Source organism: Perissodus microlepis, chromosome 10, assembly GCF_051167445.1.
Source record: "Perissodus microlepis isolate ML-2025 ecotype Zambia chromosome 10, ASM5116744v1, whole genome shotgun sequence".
In the NCBI taxonomy this organism is placed as follows: Eukaryota; Metazoa; Chordata; class Actinopteri; order Cichliformes; family Cichlidae; genus Perissodus; species Perissodus microlepis.
This window is the reverse complement of record NC_140470.1, coordinates 14,331,989-14,348,959: the sequence shown is the minus strand read 5'-3', so window position 1 is coordinate 14,348,959 and position 16,971 is coordinate 14,331,989. Positions and strand designations below refer to the sequence as shown.

Genomic DNA, 16,971 nt, shown 5'->3' with positions numbered 1-16,971 from the left:
TTACAAAAAATGCAACATATTGAAATATTTTATTAACAAATCACAACTTGCTTATATTAAACTGAATTAGTACTTTAATACAATCGGACAAGTTGTTGTTTGAGGTTATCAAGAGACCATGTAGACTTTTCAGTTTTCCCACAAACTTGCACCTGGAATTTCTGTGGAAAGATTATAAACAGGCTGAATTTTCTTATGATATATTTTGTTTATAACAATGTGGAGAAACAAATTCAGGAGGTAACATTTTGTTAATAAATGACCAGAATTTTCATGTAATACTTACAACTTGGAGAAAAAGAAAAGAAAGGCAACAGGGTTTTCAGGGAAGAATTAGGTTTCTGGCTTTTGTTTTTTAACTTGCAAACTGAACTAAAACTCTAATATTGGACAAAAACAAACACAATCCTGGTACATATATAGCATCCTTGATCTGAGTCATTGTAGGCTGACAGGATGAGATCACTGTTGTGGAGCCGGTGGAGTATCAGGTGTACATTTTGGTGAAGGTGCTGTTGTGACTACGACTGTTGAAACAGATTTTGGGGAGCCTGCAGCCATGTGCTGAACCTGCTGCGCTGGAACTGTCTGGATCCGAACCTGAAGAGGAAAAGATGGTAGATAATTCTCTGTATTTGTTTGAGCTGACTAAAACAGAATTGATCTGAACAGATAAACTATAAAATGAAATCACTATATGTGCTAAAAATGAAAAGCATCTACAAAAACCTGTGTGGCCTGTCCTTGCTGCTGAAGCTGTTGGAACTGTTGCGCTGTGACAAAACTGACAGGTTTGTTTCCTGCAATCAGCTTCGTGCCAGCAGGCATGGTGGTGAGAATGATGTTTCTGCCCAGGCTGCTAATACTGCTCGCACGGGAGAGAGAAATGTATAAATATAGATCAAGCAACTGCAAAAATGTGCACTTCTACTGTTATAATGTCAAGAAAACACACAAATTGCTGAAATAAAATTATATCTTAGAGCATTAACCTTCACAATAAAATGAAAGCGAAAAGTCTAAATCTGTGCAGCCTTACTTTGTGTTCAGGCTTCCTTTCACAATGGGTGTCGTTACAACACTCTTGCTCTTCAGTGGCTGATTGAGGACAGACAGGGGGACTGTGATCCGTGCGGGTAACTTCCCCTACAGTGTTCAAAGAACAGAATGGTTTGGGCCTGTTGTTGATGGTTTTACAGTACACTTAAAGCAATAATTTAAATAAGGTAAAATTCAAAATTCCCATTATTGAGAATATCCTATTATAGATCACTAAAGAAAAAAAAAAAAAGTAGTCTGCAGTGAAATGACTTGCTGAATGCAAGCTGACTGTATGCTTGGAGAAAGCGAGGAACAGGTGGATGCATTCCTTGCTTATCAGTTCCTGGTTTTCATTTGAGGAAACCATCTAAATCAATAAATTACCAACCCGTTAAAACATTAACTATCGCTAGTTCTAGTTTTACCAGATAGTTACACATAGTTGGGATAATCTTTTCAGTAACTGTAAGCTGTTTGGTTAAATCTCACACTTAAACCCTTCTTAAGACATGCATTAGATAACATTGTTGGATTCAACAGTGTGTTATAGTGATGACTGAATAACACTGAATATTTCTCTAACCGTTTGTGTGGTGACAACTGTAGTAGGGACCTGTCGCACAGTAGCTGTAGCTGTTCCTAGCGTCAGAGGTGACCCTGAAGCTCCAGAAGCCACTGTGATCCCTTTAGCACCAGCCACAACACTGGCAGGCATGGTCACTACGTTAGCACATGTACTTGCTGTGAGAGGTTTACTGCCAGTGGTGGTGGTCATTGTGATGGTCTGACCTGGTTTCTGTGGAATTACACCCAGGCCCGGCATTATCCGAATTGTGGCGCCGGTCTTGTCTGGGGAAGTCACAGTGGAGAAGGTCCTAGATTTTTGGTCGGCCACAGTGACGGCCAACGTGGGCATCAAACGAATGGTCGTGTCTCCTGCAGCCTTTAACAAGGTCGAGGCAACGTGTCCTGCTTTAGTGGTCTGTACTTCCCCAGTACAGGATGCAGCACTGGACACCGAAGAAGGTGAAGGGTGGGGTGGTGTCACGTGAAGAGTGGCTGATATGCTCTTGCCGCCTGTGGAGGCAGAGCCCAGAAAGTCAGAAGTGAGCTTGACGGTCGTAACTGGGGATTTGGCAAGTGTTGCCATCATGTCTGGGGTGATCCGCAGCACTGTTTGGCCTTTAGCATCTGTGGTTATGGACGATGGTGGGAGGCGTAGGACATCTTTGCCTTGGATGCGAAGGTTTGTAGCTGTGATAGGAATTCCTGCTCCTGGAGACTTTACTCCCAGTTGTCCTGTGATAGACACCTGCAAATAATAATAATAATAATTATGATGATAATTATACAAATAATAAATCATGGGATCATTAAATGGTAAACGGCCTTCAAGGATTTTTTTTCCTGTCACCATCCTCTTCCTGTATACTACTCAGTTAAACTACATTTCAGCTATAGTTGTTGCGCTGAGATTGTAAGGAGTCAAATTTGTTTATTCATGTGTATATCTGTAAGCATCTGACATTTAAGGGAACATCTCTCCTATATGGTTAATAACTATTCACCAAAAATTATCAGCCTTACGGAGACACTTCATTAGAGGGCCCTTCAGATAGTTGATACCCAAATATATACAGTTAAAAGAAAATGCTCGACCTGTTTGATGTTTGGGCTGGTGACTCCTTGCAGCACAGCTGGAGAAGCAGGGTTGTTAGCTGGGCTACCAGGTGATCCAGATTGAGGTTTGGCCACAGTTACAGCTGACACAGACAATGTAGTTGGAACCTGGACTGGACTGCTAGCAGGTTGACTTCTTAAAGGCACAGACACCACAGCCTGTTGACATACACGACAAACACAGACAGAATTAATTGTACATTTCCAACAACCATACATCCATCTTTTAAAAATTACTAGTTGTTTTTGGTACCTGTGAAATTCCTTTAGCTGACACTGACACTGGCATCCGGATCTGGTGAGGGGTCTGATGTACCAGTGTGGCTTGCTGACTTCCTGCCGATGACCCCAGGCCAGGCTGAGCAGGAACGACTCGTACTTGTGGAAGAGAACCTGCCGTCAGGTGACTCACTATACGAGCTGCGTGGGATGTAACTGGCTGTGAAGCTGGTGGACAAGCCTGACTTGTGGGCAAAATAGTTCCCAGCTGGGGCAACGATGGAGGGGACACAAGAAGAACACTAGGCGTACAAGAGGGAGCAGAAGCAACAGACAAGAGTTGATTTGAAATTGCACAAATGAATCAAAACGTATGTTCTAGACAATATAAATAAGAAAGAAAAAAAAAATCATATGGCACACTGACCCTGGGCTGGTTTTGATTGTATCTGGGACTCTGGTTTTTGTTGGTGTGGTGACTGTGGAGGGTAAGGGTGATTTGGGGGTTCCAGGTGTGTTCGGAGTGGGTGTCGTCGGGATTGGTGACATGGGATTAGAACCTATATCCTGTCCTGCTTCCAAAAATCCAGTTTTGTTGCCTCCATCTTTGCTTCCAGACTTCTAAACCATAAAAACAAAGATTAATCAAAACAATAATTGGTAAATGGTTATTTCCCCCAGTAAATGCTGTTGGGTGTTTGTTTTTTTTCCTGTGGACTTACAGGTTTAGCTGCTGGTTTCGGTTTTTGCTGTAGAGCTTTTCTTGCTTTTGCAGCTGCAGCTTGAGCCTGGTGGATCCTCTCTGGATAGGACAAATAAACCAAAGAATAAGTTTTTTTTCTCCACTGCTCAGTGATTAAGTCATTTTCTGTATCTAACAGAGCTAAAGAGGCTTTTACAAATGAAATATGTCTTTTCTTCACATGGAAAGAGATGATAAAGGTAGTTCATTTTGCTTGATGCTAATGTTAAATGTGCCATGACTCACGCACACAACAGGAGCAGAATCAAGCAGGAAATAAACCAGTTAATGTTAGTTGAGTTGAGGACAACAAGTGCAATAAAAGCAATAATTAGAGTTAATCTGTAACACTTCATGGAGACGTGGACAGGGCCAAGAGCCAGCAAACCAAACAAGTAAGATATTGTGCAAGAAAGGGTCAGATTTTAGTAGGCTCCTAATGTCTTCTGATAATGTCCTTCATACAGAGCAGAGTACTGTATCCTGATGTTCAGTAAAAACAAGACACTGTTCTTTAAGGCAGCTCCATAAACCAGAAATATTTTGAAATAAGCTTTGTGGCTTACCAAACTCTTCCTGGCTGCGATTGCGGTGCAGGTAAATCCACAGTTTGCGGCCGATGTCATACTTGACACAGGGGTCTTTCTCATAGTGAAGTCTATCCAGAGCCCCGCTGACAACTGTATTCACCTAAATGGAAAGCAAAGCTCCTTACTCACGGAAAATGTCACTAAAAGGCTAAAGCTTAAAGCCAGTGTCTGTCTCTGAAAAGTGGTCAATTCATAATCAAACACAACAAAGAAGTCATCTGTAATTATGAAAAATGATACGGGACACAGAGAAAAAACTTAATGAAGAGGAAAAAAAGAAGGGAAAACTCTTTCATGCCTGTGCACTTGTGACATCTGGAGCAAGAAACTGTGAGTCTTTCAGCAGTTCACAGATCTCTGCCCTCGTTCCCTCCCCATTGGGTAATCTGGCTGCTGCATCCCGTACTAGAAAAAAAGAAAAGAGGCAAAAGTCATATGAATGGCTTTGCTGCTAAAGCAGTGAGTACCCACATCAATGGAATCCACGTAAAACAGAAGCTCTAACCCAGAGAAAGAATGGTGACGTATGGTGGTCGGTCTGAGCGCAGCAGCGTGTGCTCCCTGGCTTTGTTTAGTGACATCTCCTTATCGAACACTCCTTTAACTGGACCCACCACAGATTCAAAGCCATGCATCCTAAACGTGAAAGCCTTATGTGGCTGGTTGTACCGTTGCTGCTCCTAATAATTAAAAAGAAAAAAAAGTATGTGGACTTCAGAGAGGGTATGTCAGGCCAGATGTGCAGATCACTTTAAATGTTGCAGCACAAAAGCAAACCTGGACTTGAAACACTTGTCTCTCATCTCCAGTGCTGGGACGCACGACATAATCAGTTGAACTGTGTGAAGAGGGGAAAAAAAAAAATTAGGAGCTTACATATATGTGTATTACACTTCTTAAGAATAACTTTAATGTCACAATAATTCAAGAAACAAGCAGAAAACATGAAATTAGCAATAAAATCATAAATTGCTGAAGCTTACAGTCTCGGTGTGGGAGAGGTCATCTCTAATGTTTCTTCATTTTCTGTCTGTTGAAGATAAAAAGCCTTTTTAAATATTGTCAGAGATAAAACTGATAAAACACAAATAACGTACAGTATTGTACAAACTGTACAATGTCACAAGTGTACAAGTCACACTTTACACGGCATTTTTTGTAGTATAGATATATATATATATATATATATATATGTTTGTTTTTTACCTTGACAATGAAATCTTTGGAGTCTAACCACAACTGACACAGTGCACTCAAATCCTTCTCTGTATCCTGAGTGGGACCTAAAACAAATTGTGAATGTTAATCTCCTTTGACGACCACCAACACCAAGCGCTACTTCAGGCCAGGTATTGCTGCGTTTGAATGTGCTTACCGATCCACCTCCACTGTTGACATTCATCAGAAAATTCCACAAATGGAGAAAAGCCACTGGGAAGTGCCATCATGCCATCTGATTTACAAACAGAAGAGTGCAGAGGTAAATACTTGGATATTTCTTCCCACTCCAACACGGGGGAAAAAAATACTGTTTTAGTGTGAGTGACCATTGCTACTTACCTTTAGTCTCTCCTGCAAGAAACTGCAGGGCTTGAACAACCAAGTCAGACCAGCACGAGGCTGAAGAAAACCATGCATTAATGGAACTTGCTGGAGATGACTGCCATATTTGAACTTTCTCCTCCAACTGAGGGGTTAAATTAATGGTGTTAAATTCTCTACAGGGATGTTACAAAATTTAAAACATGTATGCAGGCCGAAATTAGCGCTTACCACTGAAGTACTGGCAGGACCTTCTGTCCTCAAGATGTTTTCCAGCAAACTGAAAAAACTGGCGACTATTTCCTCAACTGGAACGGGACTGCTTAGATACTCCTCCACAACTCTGCAATAATAATAATAATGATGATAATAATAATAATAATAATAATAATAATAATAATAATAATAATAATACTGATAAGTAGAAGAAGAGGATCCATCATCTAGCCAGACTATACAGTTAAATTTTGACGCCAGCAATTTGCTAGACTCACTCCTCCTTAATGTTGGTTAGCGGGGTAGACGGTGTATCTGGCAGGGAGTTGATTATGTTTGCTGGTGGAGCTGATGGGGTGTCTGGAGGTGCAAGAGTGTCACAGGTGTCCTCAGATTCAACTTTTATCGTCCTCATTTTCTTTTTCCTTCTCTCATCTCTGATCTTCTTCTTAGGCAAAGACAGATCGAAGAGTGCTGTGACAATTGAAATAAACAAAGAAAAACAATATTATCACAGTGTCACAGTGTAATCTGAAAGTACTGACATTCTGTATCAAAGTTTCCACATACCAATGCTCTCCCTTTTAAGAAAGATGGATGACATAAAGGTTTTCATTACTTTTTTTGTATACCTCCCCAGACGTTCACTATTACATAAGTCTTTCATGAAGCTCGAGGTACAACTAATGTGTTTCATTGTGACATAAGCTGTGAAAGCTGAGGTGGACTGTATATGAGTATTTAAGGCCTTCTATTCTGATATAATTTTAACCCCCTATTTGTTGCTTTTTTAAAATTCTGGAGTTCTCTTTGTAGATTTCTAACAAAAATGGTCATCAATTTTTTAATGTTTCATTAAAACATTTAAAAAGTGGATATTTTAAACACATTTACTCACGCATAGTCCCTTTACGACCCATGTTTGCTCTTGAAAGTATGTCTCCAAGGTGGATATCAGAGGTTATCAAGTCTGGATGGTCCTAGGAATAAAAAAAAAAAAAAGAAGTCATTAATGATATAGTGAACAAACGTTATCAGAATCATGCGTTTTGTCTCCGTCTCTTGCAACTTACCGGTTGTCGCTTCCTCTTCTCACGATGATTCTGCAACATGACTTTCAAGTCCTGCTCACCGAGTTCTATTTTTTCTGTTATGATAATCATAAAAATAATAATAATAATAATAATGATAACAAAATATGTAACAAAGAAAAAAAAAAAATCACACTTCCTGTGCTTAAACAACACAGTAACATTATTCAGGGCACACGACAAATCACGTACCAGTACTCTTCATGTCTTGAGTGGAGAGGCTTGGTAGTACTCTGACTGAGACCGTGGGTGTTGGAGAAGAGGGTGACTGAGGTGCCGGAGTCCATGGTGATATATCTGGAAGGCATCCAAAGGAACTGGTATGGTCAGTCTTGTAATGATTCAAATTGATGGATCAATCAATCTGTATGTTTAAGTTTCCTCTCAATTTTTCATATTCATGTTAGCTGTCAGTGAAGTGCTTCATAGATTACAAAAGAATGTAATTAGCATTAGAAACACTCATCCAAGACCAGACAAACCATCATCATCAGATGAAGCATTGCTGTCCCCACACTCAGCTTTGACCTCCTTCATTATGCGGCTCAATCTTCTTGTCACCCTTGCCTCCCGCATTTCTGCATGGGTTTTGGTTGGTAACCTTCTTTTATGTGGAAAGTCCAGACCATTTTGTACTGCAAAGTCCAGCAGCTCCTGCAACAAGAAATACATCAAAACTCACAGACACAGACAGAAGCTAAGAGGCTGTGTGCAATCTTCCACAAACTTAAAAAACACAAATACCTTTCTGGAGACGAGGATCTGCTTCAGCAGCCTGTGGTAATACTGCTGAAGGCAGTGCACCTGTCGTTTCCTCTGGGACTTGGCACACAGTTGTCTGTACTTGACCACCTCAGGATTGAAGTAACCGTCTGGGTTGGGATAACAAGAGATGTGATGAGTAACTGCTTCAAAACATCAATTCAGCATCATTCATCTTCTCAGCAGTAAAGTGGTAAGCACCTCTGAATAGTTTTTGTGCAAGATGAAGGGGGTTCCCAAAGTTAAAAATTTTATTATTGAATAGGTCACTGATGGTACTGTCCTGCTCCACACTATTGTTCTCAGGAAACTGCGGCAGAAACTGACGAAGGTGCTGCCGCTGGGAATCTGTCAGTACTTCACGCCAAGTGCTTTCACTCAGCACAGAGAAGAAAATTTCAGGCTGTCGTAAAAAGAAGTGAACATCAACATATGAAGATATGTGAAGCAAAATATGAACCGTGAAACAGCAGAAAAGAGGATAATTTCGCAACTAAATGCCAAACAACTCACGTCCTCCAGGAGGTCCTCTGGAAGGCTCACTCTGCAGTTCCCCAGCATGCACTCCTCGGTGATTTGCTCATCGTTCTCTTCTTTTGGATCAAGAGGGTCCGAAAGCATGTGTGTAAGGGCGTCCATTCTCCTCTGTTCCCACCTTCAAGTATTTCACATGACCACAAACCCTCGGAATACGTCTTTTCACTTATTCACGTTGTTCATTAAATAGTTTTGGGGTAGTGTTGTAGCGCAAGCAAGCAAAACCATCCACAGCAACGAAACACCTCATAACAAACTACGCTAAGGTGCTAAGCTAAGCTAGCAGGAAGCTCAATATGACGCGTCTATATACGGTCTCTACTCAATAAGCTGGGATTTAGGTTAGCCACCAATGATAGTACTCTGTGCAGTATGCTGGCTAATAGAATAAAATGGAAAAATACTGTGCTCATATAGATGCAAGTGATTAAAAACTGTTGGTAGCTCTTACCTGACTGTGCTCTATGTTTTGAAATGAAGAGGGAACTATTTTACCGACGCACGGTTTGATGACATACTCGCCCCCGAGGTTTTGCCGCCCTCTAAAGGAAATTAGTAAGTATGTGCTTGGTATGTAGCTGTACCAAACATAAAACTTAATAACTTTGCCGAATTGTAATTTCAATAACATATTTACTGTTATTCATTATTTGTGCAGAATTAGCTGTCTAATTTTATGGAAATGTTCGAATTAATAGTACGGCTTATAAAATCGTCTGGGTCTAATTTTATTGCATGCAGGTAAGGAGTTTTCTGTTCCACCCAAAAATTTAAAAATGACTCTAACACAATAGTTGTGTAAATTACACCTGTCCTGAGGCAAAATGTAAACCTATTTGTTGAAAAAGTAGATCCAAAATATTCTTTAAAATACAAATTAGCTCTTGAGAACTCCCGCAAAATGGCGTTTTTCTCTTGCTAGTCAAATTGCATGGTAAATATGACAATTATAATAAGTTATAAATTAACTATTATGGTTTCAATACATAACTCTTATAATTGTTTGAGTCTAATTTGTGACTCACATCTGTGCAATCCTTTCACTGAAACCTGTTTAGTCTGGAAAAAGAAGTGACAAAACACATGGTCACGTGATGTGCTAACGCCATAGGTAGACCAAAGTTTAGTCCTGTTTGACGTATTTTGTATTTTTCCAATCTTTTATGACCAGTTTGAATGTGTTACTGTAACCAATGTAACGCTCATTTTCCACAAGGCTAATTCATTTCAATTTTTATTTATCTATATAACTACATTCTTTTCACAGTCCTTAACATTCCATGGTTAACATCTTTTTCTTTGAGCTGAACAAAAGCGATTTTTTATGGTTTATTTATCATTTTCTTTAAATACATAACAGCTAATTATAAAATAAAGGGTATGGGGTTTATTTGTAAAGTTTATGAAGCCTAAATTGTATTCTAGTTGTAGAATAACCCAACAGATAAACACTTAACATAATTGTATCTCCCCTGTAACTTGTGAAGATCCCTCCTTTTTATTGAACATAAAGAAGGAGAAAAGAAAAAAAAATAATGGCAAAAAAACAAATAAGGGGTCATGTCTGATGAACTCTTGTCTAACTTCTTCCTGATTTATATTCAGTTTTTATTATAGTGTCCTTGCATTGATATATGAACATGTGAAATGCTGCTTCAGTTTTTGCTCCACCTCTTTTTGATGCTGTAATCAACAGTCAATCCCTCTGCCTCATAACTCAGCCCGGGAGAGGCAGGAGACACACTCTGTCCTTCAGAAGTCTTCACCAACATTGTCCTGCCATATGTGGCAGGCACAACAAGTGGCAGAGCTGTGAAACCAACACTTTCTCATTTCTCTCAAAGGTTTTGCCTTTAATTCCTTGGGAGGATGGCAGAAGGTGCAGATGGAGAGGAAGAGATTCAGTTTCTGCGTACAGTGAGTGATGCTCCTTATCTGTTCTCGATTAGTTGTCAACTGTTGGTAAACTTATTCATCAACAATGAATGGTAGTGGCTATGCTTGTCCATGATGTGGTTGTTTTATAACAGATAGTTAGACAAGCGTTCAGTGTGTTCGGTAGCTTTCTTTACATAGCACAGATAGACAGGCACAGGTGGCTGGTTTTGTTAGCATTGTTTCCTATTTATATCCCATCGGCTACTTGATATACAACTGTTTTGTCACAGAGAAGAAAATGTCTGGTGCCAGTTGACAGTTAACACGTAGACATATCGGTCTCATCGTCCCATTCCCACTGGCTTTATGGGAATGTTTATGTTTTTGTTATTTAATTGGCTATAGAGCTACAAGAACTGATTCATGACTCCCGTGTGATACAGAGGCAGGAAACATCAATTGTTACTTCTTCCCGTTGCACTTTCATTTTATTTTTGCGCAGTATCCTTCAAGATTAAATACTTCTTTAGTCCTGTGACGCCTACAGAATAAATAAATAAAACTCAATGCTCTTCTGCCAGTTGAAAGATTGCAGTTTTCCAAGCGTGAATTGCTTAATTATTGATGATCATGATTACATTATGAAGTGTATCTCTTTTTTACTGCTGTGTGGATATAACTGAATCCCACTCAGATATTGAATTTTGTTTTGTTTTTATTACATTACAAGGTTTTTAGTATATTTTACTTAAAATTTCTTACATAATTGACTGTACTATAGTTATATCAAGTATTTAGTTTAAACAAGTTTATCTCTGCTACAGTACTCTCTGCTGGGCTATCAGATTTCCTTCTTAGATCTCTGGGCCAAAGCTGACTGCAGAAGGGCATTGTGGCCTTGCAATCAGACAACTCAATGTAACACTCTTTATTTGGATGGTCCGTATATGTTGCACTTGTTTAACATAGTGGTTGAACATGTGCAGTGTAGTAACTCTAGCCTTCAAAATAGCACAAACCAGATGCTGATTATCCATTATCCTGTGTTATGAGAATTTCTCATCTTTGCAGTTTTTTTGTTCCTTCTTGATTAAATGTGTGTGTTCTGCAGTCTGCTACTTTGTGCTTAAACAGGTGCCCTTAACAGATAATTGGAACAATGTGAACTCTTTGAAATTTAAATGCGTTTTCTTGTAAATATTTTACCTTGCAGCTGCTATACATAATTCTAAGAAGCACACATTTTCACTTGACATTGTCTCTTGCCTTGAAACAGAGCACTAAGTAAAATATGTCAACAATGTGACACTGTCAGTCTGCTGCTTTTCGTCTTGAACTCAGCTGAGGTCTAAATTTACTGCGTGAGGATTAACAGTTTCAAAGCTTGGCCCATTTCAGCACCTGCTTACTTCAGTCCATTTGAGAACTGCATTACTACAGTAGTGCTAGCTCTTTAGTGGAGTGTTTTACCACTACGTTTTCAAAGAGAAGTAGAGAAGCTAAACCGACAACTGCCAAGGGGCAACGTGCCATATCACGAAGCTCATATAAAAAAAGCTCATATCATCTTAGTCTGGTTTCCTGATAGTGACAGTGAGTTACTTGTACTCAAATTGTCTCCACAGTGACCAGATCATCAATCCAGATTCACATCATAGAAGTGCAGCCAACAAATCCACGGCAACTGTGTGATGCTATCCTGTCAATATCGACCAAAATCTTTGAGGAATGTTTCCAACACCTTCCTTGAATCCATTACATGAAGAATTAGGGCAGTCCTGAAGGCAAAAGGGGGAGCAAACTGATAACTGAAGTAGGGTGTACCTAATAAAATGACTAGTGAGTGTAGGTATATTACTACATTGAGGGGAAATGCTTAGTAGCTGCCCTGATCAAAACTGCTGTTGTGATCCTGCAGGGTTCCCGTAGGACTGTCAGTTTATGAAGGCTCTATAATATTTTGCTGAACGGTCTTTAAGGTCGTCTGCAAGATGTACAGTATTTTTTGCTTTAAAGTTGTAAATGACAGACTTGACTTGACTATGCCAAAGGTTAAAGATATGAAAAGACTGTGATCAGATCATAAAATTAATTGACAATAATAAGACTGTATTTTTACGTTAATATGATATTACGTTATAATTATCTTAAAGTCATGCTAAAACTGAGTAATATAAAAAAAGAAAACGTAGAATCACAGTGTTAGAGCTGCATCGCTGTACTGGACTATTAATACCAACAAGCTTTAGTAACTTTATTCAAGATCTGAAAAACTAAGACTGAGAATATGTAATTTCTGGGTTGTATTTCATTGATTTATGTTTTTAGTTTAAATTGTTGTTGTTTTTTTCAGAATTCACCATAAATGAAAATTTAACTTGAGTCAGGGTGCTCCATCACTACAATAGATGTATAGTAGTGTAAATACCAGTATCAATTTTCAGACTTTTTTTTTCCACATTCTGACAATCAATAAACTCCTTTTAGTGTTCTTTGTTGTAAGCATGTGCTATGATTAAGGGGGAGAAAGAAATTTAGCAATTTTTAAATACAGCGGTGTGTGAAATTTTGAGTTGTGTTGCCTCAAAGTAAGGTTTTATATATTTCTCTCCTTTGAAAACATGAGTAATTGCGTTACTGAACAAGTGCAATGAGGGGAGATTTTCTTCCTGGCTGTCAAATCCTAAATATCTTTTGCTTTCCAGAAAGGGATGTGTGAACAGCAGGTGCAGCCGCCTGAAATAGATAACTGTGCTGGGGTCTCAGAGCCAAAGGAAGGGGCTTAGGGATCTGTGGCCAGTGACATGCACTGAAAAGTAACACAACACAGAGGCTCAAACTTGGGGAGTAGCTTGAAAAATCACATTTTATTGCAGGTTGATTCATTTGTCTCAACTTTATTATTCATGTTGTTAAGCAAGTTGTTTGTTAAATTAAACAGTACATACCTGCGCTACAGTGTTGTTCAGCCTGTTTGTGCTGTTAGCCATTAAATTAAAAGGACACGATGCTTTTATAAGGTGTAACAGCCACATAAATGCTTAAAGTTACCCATTTTAAGTATTTTTGTACCTATAACACCTCATAAAAGCATGTACTTAATACACTTAATACTTTATACTTAATATATGAAGTATAAATCAGCTTTTGTAGTTAAAAATGCTTTAATAAGAAATTCTAGCCGTGTAAAGGCGAAAAAAAACCAGGCCATTTTAGCCTGTTGCCAGGTGGTTACTAGGCAGCCTGATGGTGTTAATAGTATATTTTATCGTGCGTAACTGAGGTTTATGGAAAGAAATTAGCTCCAATTGTTGTATAAAAAAGATACTACATTTGTTCTATACGGTGTTAAAAGTGATTAAAAGCAGGTTATTTTAGCCTGCTGCTAGGCAATATGATGATGTCATAAAAACCGATATAAATAAGAACTCATGATGCACCTATGTGCCAAGTTTGGTTGCCCAACTCCTGATGGTGTAGGAGGAGTTGGGAGTGAAAGAAAAGAAAAACATACATATAGATATAAATTTTTATATAGTGTTAAAAATCATGCATTTACATTACGTTGCTTCTTAATATGTTTGACACCTCTTGTTTTGGTTGTTACGTCACTGTTTATAAATATAGTACAGTCAATATGGACCGATCGGGGCGACTAATTAAAAGTTAAATATGCTTACCCATGAAAAGTAAGATGCACCATGAAATCTAAGATTTGCTTAAATGCATGTGAGGTTATAGATGTCTGTTACATCAATACCAGAACACTAAACTAGCTGTTACTAGCATAACTGAAAATTAGGTAATCTCAAAAGACAGAATGTGGTGTATGCTCATTTGTAATATTTTTCTACATAAACAAAAATGTTTCAGAATAAATGGTTAATCTGAAACACTTTGCTTTTGTAATTGTTCGTTTGAAATCCAAACTATTCTTTGATTCAAAGGCTATTTTGACAGACCCCTCTGTGCATGTTTTCCTGTCAAAATGCCTACTCTGCTTCAAGCTTATTTTATCCTTGTAGGATGACCATGTAGTGCTGCAGTGCACTGCATCTATTCTTAAGGAACAGATCAAGCTGTGCCTGTCATGTGAAGGTTTTGGAAATCGTCTGTGCTTTCTCGAGACCACATCGAATGCTCAGGTATTTAAAGGACACAATGCAATGATATAACTTCTTTGAGAGCTTGCATTGCTGCTGTTCACCAAGCTGACTGGTTGTTGTGTCTTTCAGAATGTCCCTCCAGACCTCGCCATCTGCTGCTTCATTTTGGAGCAATCCCTGTCTGTGCGAGCATTACAGGAGATGTTGTCCAACTCCTCTGTGGATGAGGTAAGATTTAGAGGTTACAAGGTTACACGTGATATAATACATACAAGTTCTTTGATTTAATCTTTTGCTGCAATCAACTTATATTCACGTTGTTTCTTTTCTGACTTTATACATCTCCCACCTGCCAACCATAGGCAGTCGATTTGGACAAATGGGTAGGTTTGCTCAGGTTTCCTTTTGTCCAGTACTTAAATCTGAGTTTTCAGTGTGTCATAATTTATTGAAGTTGTTTCTGATAACCTGCTCACAATATTACAATCAACTTATCTCATTAATACATTAACCACTAAATCTTCTTCTACCTTCTCCACTCAGTCGTCACAAGGTGGGGGTCATCGAACCCTCCTGTATGGACATGCCATCCTGCTGAAACACACCCACTCCAGCATGGTGAGTACATTTGCAGTTACCGTGGTTGTTTTTCCATCATATCGTCTTCTTAAAGCTGATTGGGAGTGTTATCTCTGTCTTTCCACTGCAGTACTTAAGCTGTTTGACTACGTCGCGCTCACTGACAGACAAACTGGCTTTTGATGTGGGCTTGCAGGAAGACTCCACAGGTGACTACGAACATTTTTGCTCAACATGTCCATCAGACTCCGATGTAGGGTTTTTTTTTTTTTTGTTTTTTTTTTAAATCTTTATATCCACTACAGGAGAGGCCTGCTGGTGGACCATCCATCCAGCCTCTAAGCAAAGGTCTGAAGGAGAGAAGGTCAGAGTCGGAGATGACCTCATTCTTGTCAGTGTTTCTTCAGAGCGATACCTGGTAACCACGACTGCGTTTACTTGCATCAAAAGTCAGAGCTTACAGTCTGTATTACTAATATTACCATCTGCACTCTTTGCAGCACCTGTCCTATGCCAGTGGTGATTTAATGGTAGATGCTTCCTTCATGCAAACTCTGTGGACCATGACCCCTGTAATGTCTGGATGTGAACTAGCTGAAGGTATGTAATTTTCTTTCTGCTAAAAACAAAACAAAACAAAACAATACACCTAAACCTAACCGAGCTCTTTGTCTCTAGGTTTTCTGACTGGAGGGTATGTGCTCCGGCTGTTCCACGGTCACATGGACGAGTGTTTGGCAATCCCAGCAGCTGACCAAGGGGACGACCGGCACAGGTGACCAGTGTCTTTCATGGCAGTACATGCAATCCGATATTAACTACATAAATACCAAACTCGTAGGTTTTAATTGTTTTAGCTTTACATGTCTGTATTTCTGTCACAGACTTTTTAAAATGTTTTTAGGGCTTGCTGTTTTTTAGTAGCGTGTGGTGTTATAAGACTGTATTGAAAGCACCAACGTGGGTCTTTCTTATGGCTAATGTTAGCTAACATTGTCTCAAAATTTTTGCGAGATCTCGCAAAACAAACTCGGGATCTCGCAAAACTTTTGCGAGATCTCGCAAAAGTTTTATACATCTCCGAAAACGTCGGAGCACTTTTGCAAATATGTGATGTCTTGTAAACCGAGCAGATATCTGACGTTTACACAACTACATTCACGCCTCAAAATATCTTAAAAGTGTATTTTGTGACCCAAAAAGAGTAATATTACAACTAAGTAGCTGCCGCCATTGTTGGAATTCAACTTTTGCGAGATCCCGAGTTTGTTTTTGCGAGATCCCGAGTTTGTTTTGCGAAATCTCGCAAAAGTTTTGCCCCCTGCGGGACTCCGTACATATGTGAAGTTTTGCTTGTCATCCATTGCTTCGTCTTTGACAGATGGTCAATCCAGGTTCTGGTTGCCTAGGTAATCCTCTAAACTATTTACTACCCAGCCAAATGCCAATCAATGGTATCATGTGTTCTTATTGGTAGCCTCTTAAATTGCTGGTCTCAAAGTTGACCAAAAATGTAAATACAGACTGCCTATCTCCCGTCGCTGACTTTCAGTGGTTTTTGGTTGCACTGTCACTGCTAGTTGCTTCCTGCGTGGATGCCCCTTTACAGTCTATCGTGTGCTGGAAAAGGCCTTTGTTGTGAGGGAGCTGCTTTTAGGGTACTTGGGCAAGGTATTGATGAGTAGGAATAAATGTGGCATCCATTGTATAGGCAAATTTGAGCACCTTTAATATAAATCAGTCCACAGTCAGTCAGAGGAAACTTGGATTGTAGGAACTTCAGTCAGTTTTAACATTTCCCTTTAAGTGTAGTTTTTACGTGTTGGCAATAGTAAAGCATTTACATGAAAAATGCTTCATAGTACACTTTAAAATTGCACTGTGAAGTCAAGACCGCATTGGTCTGGACTTATGATCTTTGATCTTGAAATGATTTAATAAAGCTCTTAAACTGTCATACTGTGCACATGAACTAAAATGATTGCTGC

The 16,971-nt window shown here is 39.2% G+C and overlaps 2 protein-coding genes across 6 annotated transcripts in view; one reads left to right on the top strand and one right to left on the bottom strand.

The window, feature by feature from the left end:
* Positions 1–14: 14 nt before the first annotated feature.
* nfrkb (nuclear factor related to kappaB binding protein) lies at positions 15–8,948 on the bottom strand. 2 transcript variants are annotated; one of them, XM_084942301.1, is made up of 26 exons: positions 8,872–8,948; positions 8,397–8,538; positions 8,085–8,286; positions 7,866–7,993; positions 7,604–7,775; positions 7,314–7,418; positions 7,104–7,177; positions 6,929–7,010; positions 6,309–6,504; positions 6,046–6,157; positions 5,833–5,959; positions 5,648–5,725; positions 5,479–5,555; positions 5,256–5,302; positions 5,050–5,110; positions 4,778–4,952; positions 4,571–4,677; positions 4,249–4,372; positions 3,663–3,742; positions 3,368–3,561; positions 2,975–3,242; positions 2,701–2,880; positions 1,625–2,353; positions 1,040–1,146; positions 730–865; positions 15–600 (listed from the first exon to the last, which is right to left on the bottom strand). In XM_084942301.1, the coding sequence occupies exons 2-26, from the start codon at positions 8,520–8,522 to the stop codon at positions 463–465; spliced, it is 3,825 nt and encodes a 1,274-aa protein (XP_084798427.1). In that variant the 5' UTR covers positions 8,523–8,538; positions 8,872–8,948; the 3' UTR covers positions 15–462. The 2 variants fall into 2 exon arrangements, with proteins under 2 accessions (XP_084798427.1, XP_084798428.1); XM_084942302.1 differs by having other exon boundaries at positions 3,368–3,558.
* Positions 8,949–10,165: 1,217 nt separating this feature from the next.
* LOC146379041 (ryanodine receptor 1-like) overlaps positions 10,166–16,971 on the top strand; it is a 54,157-nt gene continuing 47,351 nt past the window's right edge. For all 4 annotated transcript variants that reach the window (XM_084942299.1, XM_084942297.1, XM_084942298.1 and 1 more), the window contains exons 1-9: positions 10,166–10,337; positions 14,324–14,443; positions 14,534–14,632; positions 14,767–14,787; positions 14,948–15,022; positions 15,114–15,192; positions 15,289–15,401; positions 15,484–15,583; positions 15,662–15,758. In XM_084942299.1, the coding sequence (XP_084798425.1) occupies positions 10,290–10,337; positions 14,324–14,443; positions 14,534–14,632; positions 14,767–14,787; positions 14,948–15,022; positions 15,114–15,192; positions 15,289–15,401; positions 15,484–15,583; positions 15,662–15,758 (752 nt within the window). In that variant the 5' untranslated portion in view covers positions 10,166–10,289. The remainder of the gene's footprint in view (positions 10,338–14,323; positions 14,444–14,533; positions 14,633–14,766; positions 14,788–14,947; positions 15,023–15,113; positions 15,193–15,288; positions 15,402–15,483; positions 15,584–15,661; positions 15,759–16,971) is intronic.

Coding starts and splice junctions, on each gene's coding strand:
- nfrkb (XM_084942301.1), bottom strand. CDS start 8,522: ATGGACGCCCTTACACACATGCTTTCGGACCCTCTTGATCCAAAAGAA. Junction 8,287..8,396: donor CAGAGGACCTCCTGGAGGAC/GTGAGTTGTTTG, acceptor TTTTTACGACAG/CCTGAAATTTTCTTCTCTGT. Junction 2,881..2,974: donor CAGCTAAAGGAATTTCACAG/GTACCAAAAACA, acceptor GTATGTCAACAG/GCTGTGGTGTCTGTGCCTTT.